The 20,792-nt window shown below is 34.4% G+C and overlaps 1 protein-coding gene and 1 pseudogene across 8 annotated transcripts in view; one reads left to right on the top strand and one right to left on the bottom strand.

Moving 5' to 3' along the window:
* The window catches only part of CEP128 (centrosomal protein 128), a 329,036-nt gene that overhangs the window by 115,597 nt on the left and 192,647 nt on the right, over nucleotides 1-20,792 (top strand). For all 8 annotated transcript variants that reach the window (XM_036218273.1, XM_036218272.1, XM_036218269.1 and 5 more), the window contains 3 exons: nucleotides 2,047-2,211; nucleotides 16,856-17,032; nucleotides 20,437-20,496. In XM_036218273.1, the coding sequence (XP_036074166.1) occupies nucleotides 2,047-2,211; nucleotides 16,856-17,032; nucleotides 20,437-20,496 (402 nt within the window). The remainder of the gene's footprint in view (nucleotides 1-2,046; nucleotides 2,212-16,855; nucleotides 17,033-20,436; nucleotides 20,497-20,792) is intronic.
* On the bottom strand, nucleotides 7,042-7,160 carry LOC118601269 (annotated as a pseudogene).

Genomic DNA, 20,792 nt, shown 5'->3' with positions numbered 1-20,792 from the left:
TTAAAATTTAAATATAAGATATTTGAATGAAATACTCTAGCTGCTATTACTGTTTGAAGGATATTGGGTGATCACCTCATTATGATTTCAACAGAAATTATTTTGTAGAGCCTTTACTTGGAATCAAAAGACCAAGAACCAGAATTCTATACTTTTGTCACCTGCTGGCCATATGATCTTAGTCAAATTACTTAACCTTTTTGTACCTAATCAATAAAACGAGAGGAGTAATGTCTTCGATCACAGGGTTTTTGTGAGTACGACATCACTTTGTAAACCCTAAAGTAAAATGTACATGTAATAAATGACAAAAAGAAGGAAGTTCTTAGTCAAGCTTAGGCACTGGTGTGCTGGTAAAGGTTTTGAAATAGGCTTTCTGGGTGTGTCGGAGGGGCTGAATGGTAGCACTTCCAAGTTCAGTTGTGTAAATACCGCCATTGGCTGATATCAAGCTATTCAAGTTATCAAACAAGTCCTTACTGGAAAGAGATAGAGTTGGGAAGAGACGAGCCCCTTGGTTCTGAAGTCTCTCTGAGCTGGCTCCAGCACACCACTAGCTTTAGGGGGAGCTCTCTGTACCTACACTTTCTATAAGTCGGAAGGAAAAACCAAAGCGTTCTGCTGTAATTTAAAATCATAATCGAACAGTTTTCCTGATGAAAGACTTTATTTCATAAACTTATTTTTGGGTTACGAGTACAGGATTCCTCATAAAAATCAATTTCTTTGTTCATTCAAAGTGACATCAAGTCTCAGGTGAATTTTGTGGGGGTGAATAAAATATAGATTTTGTCTAAGACTCACAAAACTTCTTTCAGGAAATTGCTTCTGATGATTGTGTTCCGATACACCTGATTAAACACATATAATAAACTTGTAAAAAGAAAAGAAACTTACATTTTAGGCCTTAAAACATTTATTTTAAACAGATTATATGTAGTTGCTTACAGGCTGTTGGTAACTGGTAGGTGTGACCAGTTAACACGGCAAGTTGCACCCAGCTTGTTTGTAAAACCTTATTGTATGTAGATGTACCTTTTGACAAGCAGTGTGGCAGAGTAGGTGAAAGCCTGGACATTGGAGAGAATTCTTGGGTTCAAATCCTGGCTCTGCATTTACTCACTGTGTACCCTTGGGCAAGTTATTACAGTCTCTGTGCTTCAGGTTCAAAAAAGGAGGCAATAACAGTACCAGCCTGGTCAGGTGGTTGTGAAAACGAAATGAGGAAAGACCACAAAAAAGTTTTAGAGGAGCTCCTGACATACAGTGTTTGCATGGTTGTTATTTTTAAAAGTCTTTAAGTTCACATACCTGGCAAATCTTTATTAAATCCCATATACATAGTAGATTATCCCAAACTTTTAAAAGCTGATTCTGATTATATTCCAATTAAAGATTAAAAACCAGGTACTGTACTTTTTTATTACACTGTTGATACTGAGATAATCACGGGTAAGCTTTTTTCCTATTAAGTTATTTGTAGTTTCTTGCCTGCTACAATTTTATAATCTTTTTAGCCTCAGAAGAGTGGCATCAGTATTTATATTGTATAAAAAGCATAGAATTCTTTTACAAAAACCAGGAGGTAGCTTTAAAGGAATGTTGTTAAGCTCCATTGATAGACGAGGAAACTGATCAGTAAGTAATATCTCATCGTACTGCCCTTTTGGGACACTTCTCTAATAACTCCTTCCCTTCTCAGCAGAGTTAGTGTCCCTTCTTTGAGTTGCCACAATACCTCACCTACACCTTTATGAAGAACTTCTCATTCATTGTTATAGAAATATAATTTTGGATCTGTCTCTTTCACTGTTCTTATCTTTTATCTTTAGCACCTAGTGCAGGGCCTTTCACTTAGTAAATGCTCAGTGAGTGCTAAGGAGTATTTGAATAAATTCAAAAAGAATTTCTTTTGTATTTTCATATATGTATTCTTTGAGATAGCAAAATCTTGACATATTTGCCTATACCGATATAATGTATAATTTCGTGTACAATTTGGTGATGGCCAGTGGACTTTCTCTTTTTTCCTTCTGTTTTTCTCAGGCAGAAAGCTTAGAAGATAAGAATATGGCTAAAGTCCATCTTTGTCAGCTCGAGAAGTTGAAATCACAGTATGACAGGCTGACAGAGGAATTAACTCAGAATGAAAATGAGAACAAAAAGCTGAAGCTAAAATATGAGAATTTGAAGGACCAACTAGAAGAAAAGGTAAAAATATGAATGAATTCTAATTTAAAAGATGAATTTGCATCTCTTCTAGTATTTCTTGTAGAACATATTTTATGTATCAATGAATGCTAATTTAGTGTTCCATAGAAAGTTGTATCGGTGCCGGAAAAAATGGTAGAAGTTTATTAGAATGCCGTGATTTTATTCTTTAAACCAACCAGTAACCTTCTAATACATATGATTTCAGATTTCTTCTGGATCTTAAAATGGGAATTTAGAAGCAAGATAGCAAAGAAAGGAATTATGGTTTATTGAGGACCTACTATGCATCATGCATTGTGCCAAGCTGATTTACTTATGTGAACTTATTTAGTTCTCACAACTCTGGTTAGATTTTGTTGATCCTCTTTAACCTATGAGGAAACGGAGGCTCAAAATAAAATATGTAATAGTAAAGTGCTCACCATGTGCTAGGCACTTTTAATACTTATAGGAATTTTATGAAATTGATGCTATTATGCTTATTTTTGTGGTCGCAGAGACTGGAGCTTAAGAGGGTTGGTAACCTTGGAACATCCCCAGCAGGCTTACTTGCTTTCTTGCCAATGGATGTGTAAATTTATTTTGAGTGTCTGCTATATATCAGACATTGGATAGAATACTAGGGACTTTCAGAGAGTCACTATTTTTATAGCAGAAAGTCAACTAAGAATAGAAGACAGAATATTTAAATTTTCTTTCTGTTTCTTCCACCAACTTCCTAAAAGGATTTGCAGTCAAGTGTGATAGAAGTGGAATGTAAAAAAGACTGTTAAAATATGATTAATAGGATAAAGCAGAATAGGCTGGGCCAAATGGATCCCACACTTAATAAGGGTTACTAACATCTATGATGAGGGACCTATCACTGGGTGGGGTGTCATAAAACTCTTCATAAACCTCTAGGAAGAAACTTTCCTAATGCTTTGTTCATCTTTTCCTCTTCTTGTTGTTTGCAAAATTCACTGCAATGTGTATATGTATATACATATATATACATATACATATACATATATACATATATACATATATACACATATATACATATATGTATATACACAACATAGTGAATTTAGCTTTCTAGTAATTTTTAAAATCAAGGAAGTAAAATATAAGTTAATTCAGAGTTTGTAATTAAATGTGCTTAAGTCGCTAAATTTAGTCCTATAGTCTTGACAACCACTGCAGTTTAGTTTTTATGTCATGCTTTGTTTTGATTATGTCTAATGTTCACACATATTTAAGGTATCTGTTGCCAGGGTGTAGTTGCTGTGGAGATAATGCTAAAATTTCCAACTTTTCCATAATTAAAATTTTAGCCTGAAGATGTGTTAACATGTTTTATATTTATTTGCATTTAAGAAATAGTGGTGAAAATTTTGATCTGTTGAAAATGTAAAGTTTACCTTGTTCTGTTTAAAATAAGTGTTTCTTCACTGATTCTATTTGTGATGTTCCTGATATATATGCATTATCAGGCATATAAGTGGAACATTTTCTTAGAACAGTTTCAAGAGTTAATGATTGTGTTCCACTGGTTTGTAATGAGCATCTAGTATGTGGTAGGCATTTTGCTGGATGCTGAGGATGGGATATAGATATGAAACAGGTCTGCAGTTGAATGCTAATAATGGAATCATTAAAAACAAAATCCCTTTCAGTTGTTAAAACTATGTAGTTGAGTCTTGACAGTGGTTGCTAATGTAGAGAAAAGATGTCTATAAAGTTTATAATGGTGAATAATCTTAAAAATACACACACATCAATATATACAGCCTACATGCTTGCTTATCTTTTTTTTTTTTTTTTGGCTATTCGGTTGTTACGTATTTTGATTTACTTAGCTATTTGTATTGATCCACAAAGTATAGTTACCTAGAAATCAAAATGTCATTGGGTCGAACCATTTACAGACAGGGCCTTTCTCTCTTAGAGGTTGTATAACATTAGCGGCCACTGGCAGAACTTTGAGTGTAAATCATTTTCCCACTATGTGGCTTTAGGCAAGTTGCTTACAACTTGGAGGCTTACTTTTAAAACAGATACAATGATACCTCTGTTATACAGTTAAATGTGAAAATGTACGTGAAGGGCTTGGTAAAGTATCTGATAGCTAATAAGCTATCAATTATTAGCTGCCATTATTCTGTTATTGTTGTTTCCAAATATATGCCAATTAATGATTCAGCCAAGCAGTCAACCAATCAGCAAGTATTGATTGACCGCCTATGCTCCGTCTAATGATGTGTTAGGTAGCTAAGGGCCGGGGACCTGGGAGTCGGGATTCCTGCAGAACTACACTGACTGGAAGTTTAGATGCAGACCACATTGATTCATTTGAGACAGATGGTCTATAAAGGAGTTCCCTTCTGAAAAGAGTTTTATCAGCAAGCGATATTGAAGCCACACGTGTTAAGCAAACCAAATAGGTGGTCAATTTTTCGTTTGCTGCTTGATGACAGGAACCAAATCTTGGTCCTTTTTCCGTTCCTAATGAGGCACAGAACCTGACACCTAGTGGGCAATTTAAAAGTAAATTATGGATAAAGAAGTGTGTTTGTGTACATACATGTACATACACATGTATATATGTAGATAAAGAAATATGGATAACCTTAGATATACATACATTCTTCTCCTTTTCTGTGTGTGTGTGTGTCCCCAACTGGGGGAAATAAAACATGAACATAAGATAAAAATACATTTCCAGTGAAAAAAAGCCCTATGACTTGTAGCCCAGTGATTACTGTTTAAGCAATGTGATGAACTTTATAAATGGGGTCTTATGGATTGAAGGGGTTTCTGATGTTACTCTGCTGGAATCAAAAGGGAAGCTTTTCCTGTTTATTTAACAAAACAGTTTTCTTGCGTGTCCATCCCCGGCATAAACACAAGATGCTACTTATGCCACTAATTCACATTCCCCCTTTAAAAAACTTCTTGCTACTGTTTTGGCCGCATACTTTGGTTTAGGTTTGTGTTTCCTGTCTTGTTATTACTTTGGTAAGCTAAGAAATCTTAAAACTGCATCAAAATTCATGCACAGCATTGGTACCTGCAGCCTTAATCAGTGGTACAAGATTGCTTTTAGTATATGCTCACAGGTTAACTAGCTTCAGCATATTTTCCTCATGTATTCAGTGGTGATATGTGCTAATAAAATGCATTTTTTCCAACATCCGATTTTGCTTTAACATCAAATGTTATTTTTCAGTTTTACATGACAAAGAGAACAAGTATTATGTAACTCGCAGAATTTTTACATATGCATTTAAGGCTCATTATGAGCTTCTTACTAGGGAAAATGCTCATGAAACATTACAGATAGAATTTTCTCCCATATATATATAGTACAATTTAAATTTATTACACTTTTTGCTTAAAATTTTAAAGGAAAGTAGTTGATTTCTTCTTTTGTTTTAAAAGGATCTTATTAATATTAAATTTTTCTTCTAGCATTTATCTGGAAACATGTAATGCTGTTTTTTCTATCATAAATATATTTTAATCGGTTTCACTGGACTCTGAATCATCAAGTATATGATTAAATGATTTTTACTCATTAAGTCATCAAAACTTATGTAGTGAAGGCTTTAAATATTTTATCTTTACAAACCTATATCAGATCTAATTTGTAAAAAACTTCATTAACCTAGGTATGAGTTTATTAATGATACTGACCATCTTTCTAGAGCTCTCCAAGTAATTTTATAGTTATAAGTACTAAAGAAAGATCAATTTTAATTTTGAACATGTTTGCATAAGATTTTAGACATAACCAGTATCTAAAAATAAGAGTTATTTTGTAGAATATTCTGTTTGTATATTCTCTTGGTCTTTACATTTTATAATTATGGTTGTCTTATGAAAAATATATATATAATGTTTTGGGCAGGTCTATTTATAAGCAGTAAGAAAATGGTAGGAAGAAAGTGATAGATATATTCTGAGATTGTTTTCCTAAGTCCAATGCAAAATATAATAAAGACATTTATTTTCAAATATTAGTCAAAGAATAATTTAATTTTACTGTGTTCATTTATTAAAATCCTGAAATTATAGGTTTGGAAGATATATATATTTTTTCTTTAAAAGGGAACATTTAACAAAGATAAAACAGTAGATTATCTTTGTGGAAAATGCAGGACACTTCTTGGGAAGATATAAAAACTCATCTGTAATCACACCAGCTAACTTTTTTTATTCACGTTTTGGTGAAGTTCTTTTCAGAGTTATTTTCTACACACACAGACACACGGATCCCATTTGGGATCATGCCCTTTGCATAGCTGCATACTCTGAATTTGCATGTCATTGAACGTTTTTCAGAATCAAGTTTACTTGCCACCCAATATTTCATCTGGTAAATGTAGCAGTCTTTTGTTGTTGATAACATTATTTTTGTCTTTTCTGTTTTACAATTATAGATCAAGTAATTTTTATCCAGTGCTTTCCATATTTGGAGCTTTCATTTGTATTTGTTGCTGCTCCAGTTCTAAGCTGAACTATGAGAGTAAGCTTCTTGCCACTAGATACCCGAGCCTGGGAGGAAGCCAGAGGTATCTGCTCCCTCAATTTACTTTTCTCTTTTAACCCACCCATATCCTCTGTTATAAGAGATGCTGGCCTGTGGCTGCACGTACCTTGTAGTTATAGCTTGCTGCAGCACTATAACTATAAGGAAGGCTTTTCAGTAATTTCTGTTTTTTGCCCCACAAAAATCTATGAGTTGGTTTTGTTTTGTTTTATTTTTAGACGAGGCAACCTTTGGTTGACCTCACAGATTGCAAGGACCTTGCCAGCTTACAATCCCTCACTCTTTATCTTTTATGCCGACAGCACCTGGTCTTCCTATGTGGTCTTCCATCCCAGTACTAACCAGGTCTGACCCTGCTTAGCTTCTGAGATCAGATGGGATCTGGCTTGTTCAGGGTGGCATGGCCGTAGATGGCTTTTGTTTTTAACAAGCTTTGTCAAACTTTACAAGGTTGCACTGGACTATTGGACAAAGGTGTTATTTCCCAAAACATTTGGCATCAGTGTACTTCTAAAGTGTAGATGGACTTTAATACCAACTCTCAACACCTTCTTTTATAGATGAGATAATTCTGACCCAAGGAGTTAAATTGAGTTGCCCAAGTGCTCCAAGCTCTCCATTAGTGGAAGTGGAAATAAGACTCAGGTTTACCAATCTTGATTTTTCCATTGTATCAGAATCTATGAGAACTATTTTTTGCCCACTCTATAGATTATGTAGGTTACCTGGGACACTTAGCTGTCCCGTGTAGTACTTGCTTATTTCCATAGTTATACTAAATTCTCTTAAGAGAAGATCTTATTTTCTATTATTCTTTCAGGATATGAGACTAACTACAGTGAAATAGGAGACACTTAAACACCACAAATTGTGACATATCCAGGGTTATAGCAGTTCATAGGAACTTAAGTGTTGAATAGATCAGGATTCATAGAAATTAATTTTGGCTCCTTCCCATGAAATGATTTCTTCATTTGTGAAGTGAAACCTAGCAACATATTTTAAAGTTATGGCTATGTTGGATAAAAACACTTAAGAAATAGTTTTCTTCTACAAATGTTGATCTTTGAGAAATAATAATTATAATTTTCATTTGCAAGTGTACTTATGATGCCCATTTTTACAGATGGTGGAAACTGAGGTTGAAAGTATAATATTGTGACTTGCTCGACATTGCATAGTTTGTGGTGGAAACAGGATATGAACAAGAATTGCTTTTATTTTTCCCCTTTATTTATTGCCAGAGAAATGAGTCACATTTGTGTCTTTTCATTGCGCTCTTAGTGTTGAATTTAAATTTAGGGTATTATATTCAACTGATTATCCACATACTTTGATTATTTTAGCCTGACACAAATTTTGGAAAAGGAGCCATCAATGATTTTGTTAGAAAAGTCTAATTAAAACCTGATATTGCCACATAAAAGATATCTGTGACAGGAAGAAATGAAACAGTGTTGTTTAATTTTGTTTTTCAGTTCTAATTTGACCATCTGTTTAGGATTGCTATTTTTCATGATGTGGAAAAATATATATGATTGTCAGATGTTTATTCTATAAAGTATTCACTACTTTGCAAAATCACATCCACATTTTTACTAAAACCTCTTTGATAGTAGAAGGCAGAATTCTCTGATTTTAAATTCTTTCCAGAAGAACTCTAGAAAGAAGTAGAAGCAAATGAGCTAGTGACTTCTTATATTTTCATTAATGTTTACATCTTGGGCCAGTTTTAGGCAGACTGTACTCTTCTTTGGTGCTGCATCTATTTTAAATTGTGGAGAGAAGAAAGCTGTAGCTTCCACAAATTAATTTGGAGACAAATTTGAACCAGATACTCTAAATAAACACTAACATCTTAGGATGTTATGAGTAATTTTCCGTCACATTCCTGTGATCTTAAAAAAACAATAGCAGTGAGAATAATAAAATGGTCAAATTAAAGGAAAAATTATAAATTCTGTGTTTGCCACTTACAAAGCGTTTTTAGTTGAACCGTTTGTAGTCATTAAGTCCAGAGTAGTCCTTGACTTTTACAGAGAATTGATTGAAACATCAGAGCATTAGAGTGCTTAAGATGCGTGAAACACTGTGCCAGATACTAAGAAACAAGTTTAGAATGCAAAAGTGCAGTGATAGTGCCGCGGGGGTGGGGACAGTGATACATGCAGCTGTGGCAGATGGAGGGGCAAGAAATAAAGGTGTATAGAAGTACATTTGGTCTCTGCTTTCCAAAATGGAACGGGTGTGGAAAAGCCCTTTTCAAACTCCTTTGGCAACGACTCCTCTACCAACCACTGACAGTCAAAGAGGTTGATTTTAAATGGATTTAAAGAATGAAGTTAAACTTTGGGTCTTTATGACCCCCTATTTGAACCTGATTGAGTGGCCTGCCATTTGTTGATAACTACAGGGCTTGAGAGGAAGGCAGTTCTGTTGGGCACTTTTCTTTAGAATCCTGCACTATTGATTTGATTTCATTTAATCTTGAAATGGCTAGTGATGCCCATAGTGAAGGCTGAATAACAGCATGTAGAATTGGTTGTAGTGGGCACTAGGCCACCTAAAGAGTTCTATATTATCTGTTTCAGTGTTTTGTTGAAGTTAAGCAGTCCAGTCTTGCTTCGATATACCCTAAAAGGGAACATAAAGTGAATATCCTAGGTTTATTTTCATTGGGTTTTTCTTTCATCACTGTTTAAAGTACTTGTTGACTCAATCCATTTTGTCACTTAATGTTGAACAAACAATACCCTTTAAATTTTAGGAAAAAAACAGCTATGAGCTGCTCACTGTGTACATGAGTTAACGTTTTTTGGAGATTTATTTAACAATTTTTTTTTCATAGTCTTTCAAAAGAATAATGCATGTTTAAGCATTCTTTTGGGGAAAAAAGGAGGAGGGGAAGAAATTCTGATGATTTTTAAAGGCACTGTAAGCTTATAAACATTTCTCTGGAGATGAATGATAAATTCTTTTTTTCTTTTTGAAATTAAACAATCTTCGTTCCAAATGCATAATTTGAATCTTGAGTTGTTTGTTTCCTTGTCTATATTTTGTTTCAGAAACAGAAACGCATTAAAAGTGGCTGATTTTAAATAATGTTATTTCTTTTTCCAGGCATTTGACTTCATAGAAATATGTAATAATTACAAAATGGTCCTAAGACATAATGAATGCACAAGATACCCTTTAGAGATATTTTTGTTTCCAACTTTGAATATTAATTTCTAGGAATGTATCCAGTACATATCCTCACACCTTTTCAGTTATGCTGCCAATGATCTTTGTATTGCTCAACATTCTCCTAGAAAAAGATACCAAGAAGCCTGAGGCAAAAATAATTTCCTTGAATGGGATTAGAAGTTTAAATTAGAATTTCCAGCTTTTTCTGTCTTCTGGATACCTTTCCTAAGCCTAAAACCAGATTATGGATTGGAAAGTCTTGCACACCTAAGTTTTAACATGCATCAAGTCACATATCCAGTGTTCTAATTATACCTTTACTTTTTCTGTTAGCACTACTGTTCTTCTAATGCTCTCAGTTCTTACTCTTAACATACTATTAATCGTAACTTCTTTCTCTCTTTCGAAAGAAATAGTGTAAAGCATCTACTTACAGAGAAGAAAGAAGAGTGTTTATCTAACTCACAAACTAGTAGCATTTTTGTTTTACGAAACCAAATATTCTTGTAGAAATTACAATGTTCTTTTGCTTTCTAAATACATATAAATTACCACCTCATCCTCTCATCCTGCATCTGATTACTTCTCACCACCGGCAGCGCTTCCTGGATGTGACATCATCTTGCCTTGACAGTTACAACAGCCCGCTGCGGAAAAGATGATTGCCCTCAATGAGTTTATTAATTAACTTATTGCAAAAAACCATGTTACTGAAACACAAAAAGTTATTCAAGTTTCAAGTTCAGAGATTAGTTTTTTAGTTTTTTTTTGTTGTTGTTGTTGTATAGTTGGGGTTTACCATTCTTGGCACATAAAGACACTTGGAAAAAAATTCTTGCGTAGTAAAAGGAACACAATAGGATAGATATGTTTCAGAAAATTTATTGACTGACTGCTATGTGAAATACTCTACTAGGTGTTGGGATATTTAAATGCAGAAGACTTTTGTCCTAGAGGAATTGACAGCCTGATGAGGAGACAGATATGAAAGACGCACATAGTAGTAAATTCTATAGCAGAAGCTGGAATAAAGTGACCTGGGAGCATAGAGAGGGGACTTATTCTTCCTAGCTTATCTGTCTTGTTAAAATATCCATGTGGTGATGTAGGAAGTGCATATTATTGGACTTTTATAATAACAAAAAAATTCAATTTGATTTTTCCTTGCCCTCTTTATTCCTCAGTAGTGCTGGGTTCACAGATGGCAAAGGATATGTGTAGGTCGAATTCATGAAGACTTTCTCAAATTGATCTGAACTATAGATTTTAAATTGCTATTACTTTATTTATTTATTTTGTTTACTTTTTGGGGGTTTACTTTTGGTGCCAATATAAATGTTCCATATATCGCCATATTTGAATTTAAGAAATCTATCATATTTAAGAAATACAAGATTTCTTAAAAATCTATTTTTAAGAAATAAATTTGAAAAAAAGTACTTGTGGTATGAACAGCGCTTTATGTGTTATTTATTTATTGGCTGTTTTGGAAGACAGTTTAAACTGCAGTGTGGTCATTTTCCAGATGAAGCTTCTTTCAGATCTCCGGTAATATCCATGGTAGATTTTTCTCTTTTAGACATGCTATACTTTCTGCCTTGGTTGGCATTTCATATTGTGTCTTAACTTCCTTGCAGCTGACTCAACTCTGTTGGCATAAGTAATGTGAACCTTCTTTAGAGAGTCAGATAAATGGCTTCCAGACAGATCCAGTTTTTGTTCAGGATAGTTTCATAATTTGTCTTAAAATGCTAGTGTTCTGGATTTAAGGCTTAGGCATAACAGCTATCTTGAGTTACAGAAATATTCTTCCTCAAAACTTTTTAGGTGATGTGGGCAGGTTGAGTTTCCACAAGGCATGCTTCCAATAACTTTGAATTACACCCTTAGTTTTTATTTCACCCTTTAATATTATTTGATCTCTTTTTACCTCTTATCTAGTCTCTTCTTCACCCACTGCTGATGCATTAAAAATGGCCTTGGGCCTGAAATATTGTCACACTTGCTTATTCAAGTCAGTTTTCAGTAAAGGAAGAACATTAACTTTGTAAATTAATGATTTATTTAGTTGTGTGTGTGTTTTATTTACCATAATGTTTCTGTTAAGGTGTGTGAAGAACTCTTTATTTCATGTAATAGCCATATTGGAAATAAAGTAGCTTTTATGAACTTCTTAAGATAGTGAAGGGATTTCATAAGCTTTTACTAAGGAGATAACATTTTGGACATGCTCTAGTTTTCCTGAAGTTATTGTATTTCCATTAAGATCATGTCTCCTTATAATCTTTACAGCCTTTGGGAAAGTGAGAGTTCTGAGTTGTAAAGAGCATACTGAAACACAAATATATAATTAGAGGAACATTTCTTATCTTTTATATTGCAGGTCCATTGATCAAGCCAATCAACTGTGTGTGTGTGTGTGTGTGTGTGTGTGTGTGTGTGTGAGAGAGAGAGAGAGAGAGAGAGAGAGAGAGAGAAAGAGAGAGAGAGAGAGAGAGAGAGAAAGAAATATGAAATGAGATTGTGAGCCGTATTTTTTATTTTCTTTAGACACAAATATCAGTAACATAAACCTTTCTTGTCCTGAAATGGAAACTTTTTAAAATCTTTACCATCTTGATAGTGGAACTACACATGCTTCGTGTGCAATTTGTATACTTTTTAAATAAAATCTGCCAGGATCAGATACTGTGCATGCTCAATGGTTTTTTTCCCTTTTTTCGGTGGTCTATTCTGAATTTTCAATATATCATATATTCTTCTTTGTAATAATAAGGCTCATTCAGAAATATTTTTGAGTTATTCTTTCTACTTTAAGACTATGTTAGTCCTCATATAATCTGCTGATAACATTCCTGAGTTTTTCACATTGACCTTTCTAGCATTTTAATAGAGAGCACAAGTCAGAGAGTCAGGGGACTCAGGTTATGGGTCATAGGCTCTTTGACTTTATTCATGTTGTTTATTCTGTCTAAACTTTGGTTTCCTTATTTGTGAGATTAAGGGCTGGGTTTTTTTCTCTAAGATTCTTTATCAAACTCAGCCATCATCTAGAATATCTCTCTTTTTGGATCACATAGACTACTCGGTCAGCTCTTTCTATACCTATCCCCACCTCCTCTGCCCCCCACAAAGACGCGCCTCTGGTTCTCTAGAAACATGGTAGCTTTTGTTTTATAATTATTGTTGTCTTCGAATTCACTGGAAGACCAGGGAATAGCACGATAGTGCCTAAACAGATCATCAGCCCTCTTTAATCCATGTGCCCCCAAACCAGACAGGATGTATAAATTAATGTCTGCCAGCTTCCCAACCTCCTACAGAAGTAGCTGTGCTTGCTCCATAGGTAGAGATATTTCTGAAACTTGAAACTGGGAGAGAAAGAGCTGACTTATTGCGTGCCACAATTAGTGTACAAATAGATATCCTTAGGCCATAAGAATGGGACAAAATAAAACTGATGAACTTTAAAGGAGATATTTATTGGCTCTATGAGGGCAGGAATCTTATCTATCTCATTCACTCTGTCCCTAACACTCAGAAGAATGTCTTACCATGGTAGGCTTTCCATAAAAATTTGTTGAATGAGTGAATAAATGAAATTACAATTGCTTAAGTACAGAATGGAAGAACTTGACTCTTAGCTTTAGCATCTCAGAGCACACACAGAGGATGGAGAACCAGTACGGTGCGGTGTTTGAAACCTGGATCAATAAAAGAACATGGACCTCTACCTGGAATGTTAGAAGATTTGGTAGGGGTGGAGGATTCATTTATTTACTTTAATTCTTGAGTATAGCACTTAGATTAATGGAGAGATTTTACAATTTTGTCCAGTCCTCTGTTCCTTGAAACTTGAGCTCGTCACGTAGGGTTGGATGACCATCTATCAGAAATGTAAAAAGAAGGGATTCCTAAAAGAACAGGTAGTTGAATCTGATGATCTCTAAGGTTCATGTGAGTTCACAGTTCTGTGAGTCTTTCTTCAAAGGAGATTAGATGTGACGTGCTAATTGTCTCATGGAGGAGAGTAATGTGGGTAATGAAATTTTCAGTCTTTGCTAAAGAGATTGAATTTATAGAGCCTTTTCTGACAATATAAACATTCTAAGAATATCAAAATATGGAAATAGTTTTGTCTTCTTAATAAGAATAAAATAACAGAACACAGAAGAGTGATAGTAGATAACAGAAAGGTGGATGAGAGGCAGACGAGAACAGAAAAATCAGAACGTCATTGTGAATTGCCTGGCTTTCGATTCTGGACAGTTACCCTCTAAATATATCAGTAACCCCTGGGAGAGTATTTTCTCTTTTAATGGGTAAAAGAGGTCAAATATAGGGGACTAAGAGGAGGGCGAAGTGGGTAAAGGGGATCAAATATATGGTAGCTGAAGGAAACTGGACTTTGGGTGGTGAACACACAATAGATTATACAGACATCAAATTATAATATACACCTGAAAATTATATAATTGTATTAACTGATGTTACCCCAATAAACTTAATTTAAAAAATATATTAACATCATAAGAGCGAGAACACTGAAGCAGTCTGAAGGCCTATGTATGAGTAGAGGAAACCTCCTAGCAACTTCAGTAGCCTCTGGTATAGATCTGCACGGTAAATTGATGAATGGGTCCTTGTAGTGTTGGAGCCTTCAAAACATGTTTTAAATCACTTATTCAGCAAAGTTGGGAGTTTAAAAATGATTATTAACATGTTTCGTAGTCTTCTAAATAGTTTATTGAGGGAGGCAGCTGCAAAAACAATTATATTACAGCTTGATACATTTTTTTAAAACTATGATATAAATAATGTACTGTGGGAACATGCTGTGTTGGGAAGTCAGGAAAGAAGGGAGACTGGGTCTTGAAAGATAAGAAGTGTAGTTGGCAGATTTGCTTGCACATGTGTCCTCTGACTGATCTGTTGTGTACAACTCTGATGCTGCATTATTTCAGAAAGAAATAGTGTTTGTCTTGATGCGTTCTTGTAGTTATGTAGCAACAATACAGAGGCAAGTAGCTTCACCTGGAGACTTGAGAGTAAGGTTGCTTTCTAGTAGATAAGTTATACAATCATCAAATATTATTCAGAGCCAGGATGTTAATTTTTTAGAAAGATTCCTAGATGAGAGGAAGACAGTGAAGATATCAATATATCTAAAGAAATGAATCAATCAGGAGGGAGAGTTTGTCAGAATCTGAATGTGGACAAAGAAGAAAATTAGGGAGACGTATATCAGCACTCGCCATCCCAGGAGAATGGAACATTCTTGTTATTGTGGTTCCTAAAACCCTAATGTGTAGATGGACACACCAGGCTGCCATTAGCATGATGCCATTTAAACATTGCTTCATAAAACAACCCCCCCTGCTCCGATTTCCTGTTCCTTAAACAACATTCTGATTATAATTTGCTTTCCCATCTAGATTGGTCTACAAGGAGAAAATGTACTGGTCATGCTGACACAGGCATTTTGCTCCATATGGCAGTTATGGTTCTCATTGTAAACTAATGTAGTTAATTGAGTGGCATTCTAGTTTGTACTTTATTCTCTAATGAGCTTAATGTTTACTCTACTGCTCAACGACTCCATTTTAAGTACCAGAAAGAAAAGAAAATCCAGTTCCTTAGTTTACAAAGCTGAGATCTAGACTGGGATGATGTACTCATCAAGGTAAATGCTGTCAATTGCCTACCAGCTCCTTTTGAAATACTGCAAGTTCACCCCCAGTTATACACATCAGATTGGTTGGAGGAGACACAGGTAGGCATATCTCAGAAGCTGCAAGAAGCTGAAGTATGACAGTGTAAAAGAGGGCGATGAGGCTGGAGAGAAGGGCAGAAGACAGCTTGTGAAAGGATTCTTCTTTTGGGCAGAGGGTATTCCATTCATTTTTAAAAGTAAGTTGAATTGATGGTATTCTGCTAAAATACCATTCTACCTTTCAAGATTAATTTTCATCGAGCAGCTAGATCTCTTTGTTATTTTAAATTCAAGCAGAGTTTGTCGACCACTTAATCTTCCTGCTTGTGTTGTATTTACTAAGTTTGTTGACCACTTAATCTTCCTGCTTGTGTTGTATTTACTAAGGTAGGTAAAGATGATCAGGCTACTGTAATGACTGAAGGCAAAACTAGCCAGCCATCAGGACTTTCTGGTTTATTGTTTACACTTATAATTCTAGTGATTCTGCCTTTTTTTTTTTTTCCCTCCTGCAGGCCTTGTGCAGTATGACTTGAATTTATCTAGTAAGGAAATTGTGTAATCATAATGATTGAAAATTGTTTTGTTTTGCCGTAGGGCACCCCCAAGTCCTTGTAATCTCTTACAGAGTTCCAAAGGAATCCCTTTTCATTAAATATTATTGCTTACTTGAAAAGTGCCTCCATCCTTCTTTTATCAGGTTTTCATGACTCAAAGCTTTTATGCAGTATGACTGCATTTGAAAATTCAGGCTTTTTAAAAATAATGTTTTGATAAGATTAAGGTAGTAACATTTTTTTGAAATGAAAAACTGACAGCATCTCATTTGACATTTTGCATTTTTTAGTGTTTTACTAATATCTTTGAAAGCTCAAAATCAGTTTGTAGCATCAGCTTTTACTCTTCAACCCATTAATGACATGAAATGGTAAAGGTTTTTTTTTTTCAACTTCTTGTTCTTTTGGTTACTAAATTACTGTAATTTTCCTTGCCAAGTATCTACTTACCAGTTCCCTCAATGCCCTACTTATGAATTCTCTATAACATAACCTCGGTTAACGAGTAGGCAGAATGTTTTATTTTAGTAAAGGGACTGACAGAGCCAGATCTGTTTTCTGATACACTTCTTCGAGTTGGTTGTGCAGATATTGCGTGTCTGTTTCTGGTCTCCACTTAATAATTGTTTTTATTTCTTATACATGCTCTAGGAGAAACACATAAGCAATGAAGAAGAGCACTTAAGGAGGATGGAAGAGGCCAGATTGCAGCTCAAGGATCAACTTCTTTGCCTGGAGACTGAACAGGAATCCATTCTTGGTGTGATAGGAAAGGAAATTGATGCAGCTTGTAAGACCTTCTCCAGGGACTCAATGGAAAAATTGAAAGTAATTACAAATTCTCATTGTGCCTTTCACTTAGTTTCCTAATATATAATCATAATAAGTTTCTAATGCATGGTTACATAAATCGCGTTTTTATCCCACAAAGTTTTATGAAAGAAAATAACACCTTGTGTTTTTTAGAATGAGGTAGTATATCTATTGCACAGTCATGGTGAGAGAAAGTGTGTTGTTATTCCACTGAATTGCCAGTGTCTCACTCTGTAAAAGAAAATGCCTCACAACGGAGGCAGCAGTTCTGACTAAAATGTATCCATGGAGTTAAGAGGCCCGGATTTTGAGTTTTTTGTTATCACAGGCTATTTTTGTTTGTGTTAGTATATTACTGTATTACTGTGGTAAATATGATGTATTTATTCTCTTCCTTAACTCCTAAAACCACCCTGTCCTTTAGGTACTGTGATTAAATCCATGTTATACTAGAGAAAGCAAGGCTTAGAAGGGTTAAGTCACTTGTCCCTGGCCATATATCTAGCTAAATGCTAGAACTAGACCTTCAAACCTTGGGAGTTACACAGTGGAGCTTAAACAAGTAACGCTATGCTATTTGCCTTCCCTATTTATTTTAATTTAGTTTTTCTATCTTTAAAATGGCATATTGCTACTCAATTTATAGCTCTAGTGAAATGAGAAGAAAAACCAAAGTAATCATGAATGTTCTTAATTCCTTGAAGGCAGTAGACAACTCTATTAACGCTTGGTTCTAATACTGCTACGTTACATGTAGAGGGCACTGCCTTGCCTTGATATTGTGTAAACTTACACACATTTAGCTCTCATTTACCCCTATATTTATTTCATTTGATGATGTGACAACACTCAAATTATGCAATAAGGGCTTTCTAAAAAAAAAAAAAAAAACTTTTCAAGTGTTTCTTTTTATTTTGTCATTCATCTTTTTCCTCATAGAAAATGATCTTCTCATCTCATACTACTTTCCCCTCTTTTTTTCAGCTCGCTCTTCCCTTTTTTCCCTTTCTCTTTCTTAAGTGGTGTTTTAAAGAAAAACTATAATTCTACTCTTGCAGTTGAAGGTGGCTTAGGATTCAACTTTATCAGGAATATTTCAACTGATAAAACTTGGTGGAGTTGATGGAGTTTCTACAATAAGTATTTCTATATGCATTTTTAAAACAGCTCAGATGTGAGTTGGGAAGGACTATGAGCCCAATATGAGAAGTAACTGGTTTCAGAGGAAATAAACTCTTTCAGTCTTGCTATAGGGTCTGATATAAGGCTGGTTTATTCTTTTTCCTGGCTAATACTGCTGTATTTAAGATCTGTATTATTTACATATATTAAAGGATGTGTGGCCGTGAGATCTTGATTTTATCTAAAAGTCACATATTAATAAAGCAGTATTTATTCTATATTTAGGAGTTAATGTTAGGACAACTTGTATTCAATCAAGTAGAGATGTAAAAGTGGAAGCCTTTGGATTATGCTATAAGATATATAAATCTTGTTATGGGCAATTACAGCCTAAAACATAGTATGCACATATCATATTTCTTAAATATTTTATTTATGAGGTGCAAATTATCCTTCCAACATCTTCTGAAAAGCACCCTATTCTTTAAAGGGCTTTCAGGAACTGAATGATTGTGGTAATGGATCCTCACACCTCTTTTCCTAAAGAAAAACTACTTAAGTCCAAGTGATGGGTGGAAAGTAAATCTGAAAGAATGCAAGTTCTATTAAAAATTTTTTAAGAGTACAATTCTTTCATTGTGAGTCTCTTTCCATTTATAACTTCTGTTGTTTCATTCCTGTGAACTTGAAAAAAAAATATCCAAGAATATAAAATTTACTCTCACCTCAAAGAAACCATCCAAGGTATTTGTTAAAATAAAATTGATTCTTTGCATTATAGTTCAGAGATCTATAGGATAGAGGTGGTCTTTGAAAAATTTTTTATAAAGTGGAATAATTCCAATTATTCTTTGCTATTTGTTAATTTTTGAAATATCGCTGATGAAATTTTCAACCATTTTGTAAAGAGAGTGACTGTGTTATGGAATGGATTAATTAGTAGATATATAACAATTGTGCCCGAGATAAGTCTTGGGAATACTGATATTGTTTCTAATTACATTTTTTTCAGCCACCATATATATTATTCTATTTTAGTAAATGCCTTTACTATTTGAAAACTTAAGGAAGGACACTTAATAAACCATCACCATTATAAAATATTAAGGAAATGTCCGAATTAGAGATACATAATTTACTCAGAGCGATCTTCGATAATTCAAGAGCCTTTTCCATAACATTTGGTCTGAGTATTCACTCATTTGTAGAGCTTAAAGAGGTTAGGCCTTGGATCAAGACAGAAATTTTCCGCTTTTCACTGAAAAGGCACGGAAGGCCTGAGAGTTGGGTGAGATTTAGAGAGTGAGAAAAGTCGATGAGGGAAGAGTTGGGTATAGGAATACGACACTCTCGTATATGGCATGTGGTTGGCACTCATTACACGTTTCTTATGTGTCTGAATGCATTACCCAAAGATATTCTATAAGGAAGTGGCGTGCACGCACATCAGTAAGTATGGAAGTATTTGAGAACAGGAACAGACTTCTCTTGCAGAGGGATCGGATATTTTTAAGCAGAGCATTTCCAGAAAGAAGTCCTGCAAAAATGTCATAGGTAGCACAAATTTCAACCAAAATAGGAATTGAGAAAAAAATTTGTATTTACAATCGTAAAATCATTGACAACCTTTGAGCACAGTTTTATGAGTTGTAATATAGAACCAGATGGCAATTATTTTATAAATGAGTTGGTGTGAAGGAAATCAGGGCAGCTGGTATAGACAACCTATTTATTGTAGGATTTTGTTACCATGATGAAATATAAAGCAATGTTTACGTGAAGTCATGCTGATTGGTTTTTGTCAGTTCTACACAACCATTAATGAGACAAAATGGCCCTCATGATTTAAAATTAAAGAAGGATAAATGAGACAAAGAATTAAGTTTCCATGTTATTACATCTAGCCCACTGTGAAATATATTACATGGAGCAAGACTGAGGAAAGGAAACAAATAAAAAATGAAGTAAACTGGTTTAATTGAGGCTGCTTGCCATGCAGAACTCTGTGGAATCAGCCTCTAGAGATTCTAGCAATGATAGCCCTTGAAAGCTGATTTACGTCTCTGTATTTGCACTAAATATTTACTGTCAAAACATACGTAATATATACATGTTTACATAAGTAGACATGTTAAATGGTGGTTTAGAATTGGCTGAGTACTTGGTATGAACTTTCTTCTATTTAAACCCTTATGTTTAGGCACTAAACTTTTGGATGTTATGGTGAAAAATTTCATTTATGTAAATTCATTTCAGGGAAAAATCCACTTTTAATAGACTATTCCTCTTTTTTGTAGGTTTTTTCGTCTGTTCCTGATATTAATTATGACCCACATCGCTGGTTAGCAGAAAGCAAGGTAATTAATCTTTGAATCCTGAAGTTATCATAATATTTATGAACATCAAGATATCCTATTTGGGCTAGCCATATATTTTGTCGCATAACTGAGCATATGAATCTGTAGTATTTCATTGCTGGGAAAGATATCATTGTAATGCATTTAAGAAATCTCCACGTTTCTTTAGTTTAATGTTTAAAAATTAGCTTAAATATATAGGGGTGGAATGAAAGAATAAAGGGAGGTAAAGCATGAAATATTAAAACTAGATTGTCAGAGGGAAAATTCTTTTATTTTTATGTTCTGAAGATAAC

This window comes from Rousettus aegyptiacus, unplaced genomic scaffold (genome assembly GCF_014176215.1).
Source record: "Rousettus aegyptiacus isolate mRouAeg1 unplaced genomic scaffold, mRouAeg1.p scaffold_m13_p_3, whole genome shotgun sequence".
In the NCBI taxonomy this organism is placed as follows: domain Eukaryota; kingdom Metazoa; phylum Chordata; class Mammalia; order Chiroptera; family Pteropodidae; genus Rousettus; species Rousettus aegyptiacus.
The sequence above is the reverse complement of the archived record's forward strand: the minus strand, read 5'-3'. Positions and strand labels throughout refer to the sequence as shown.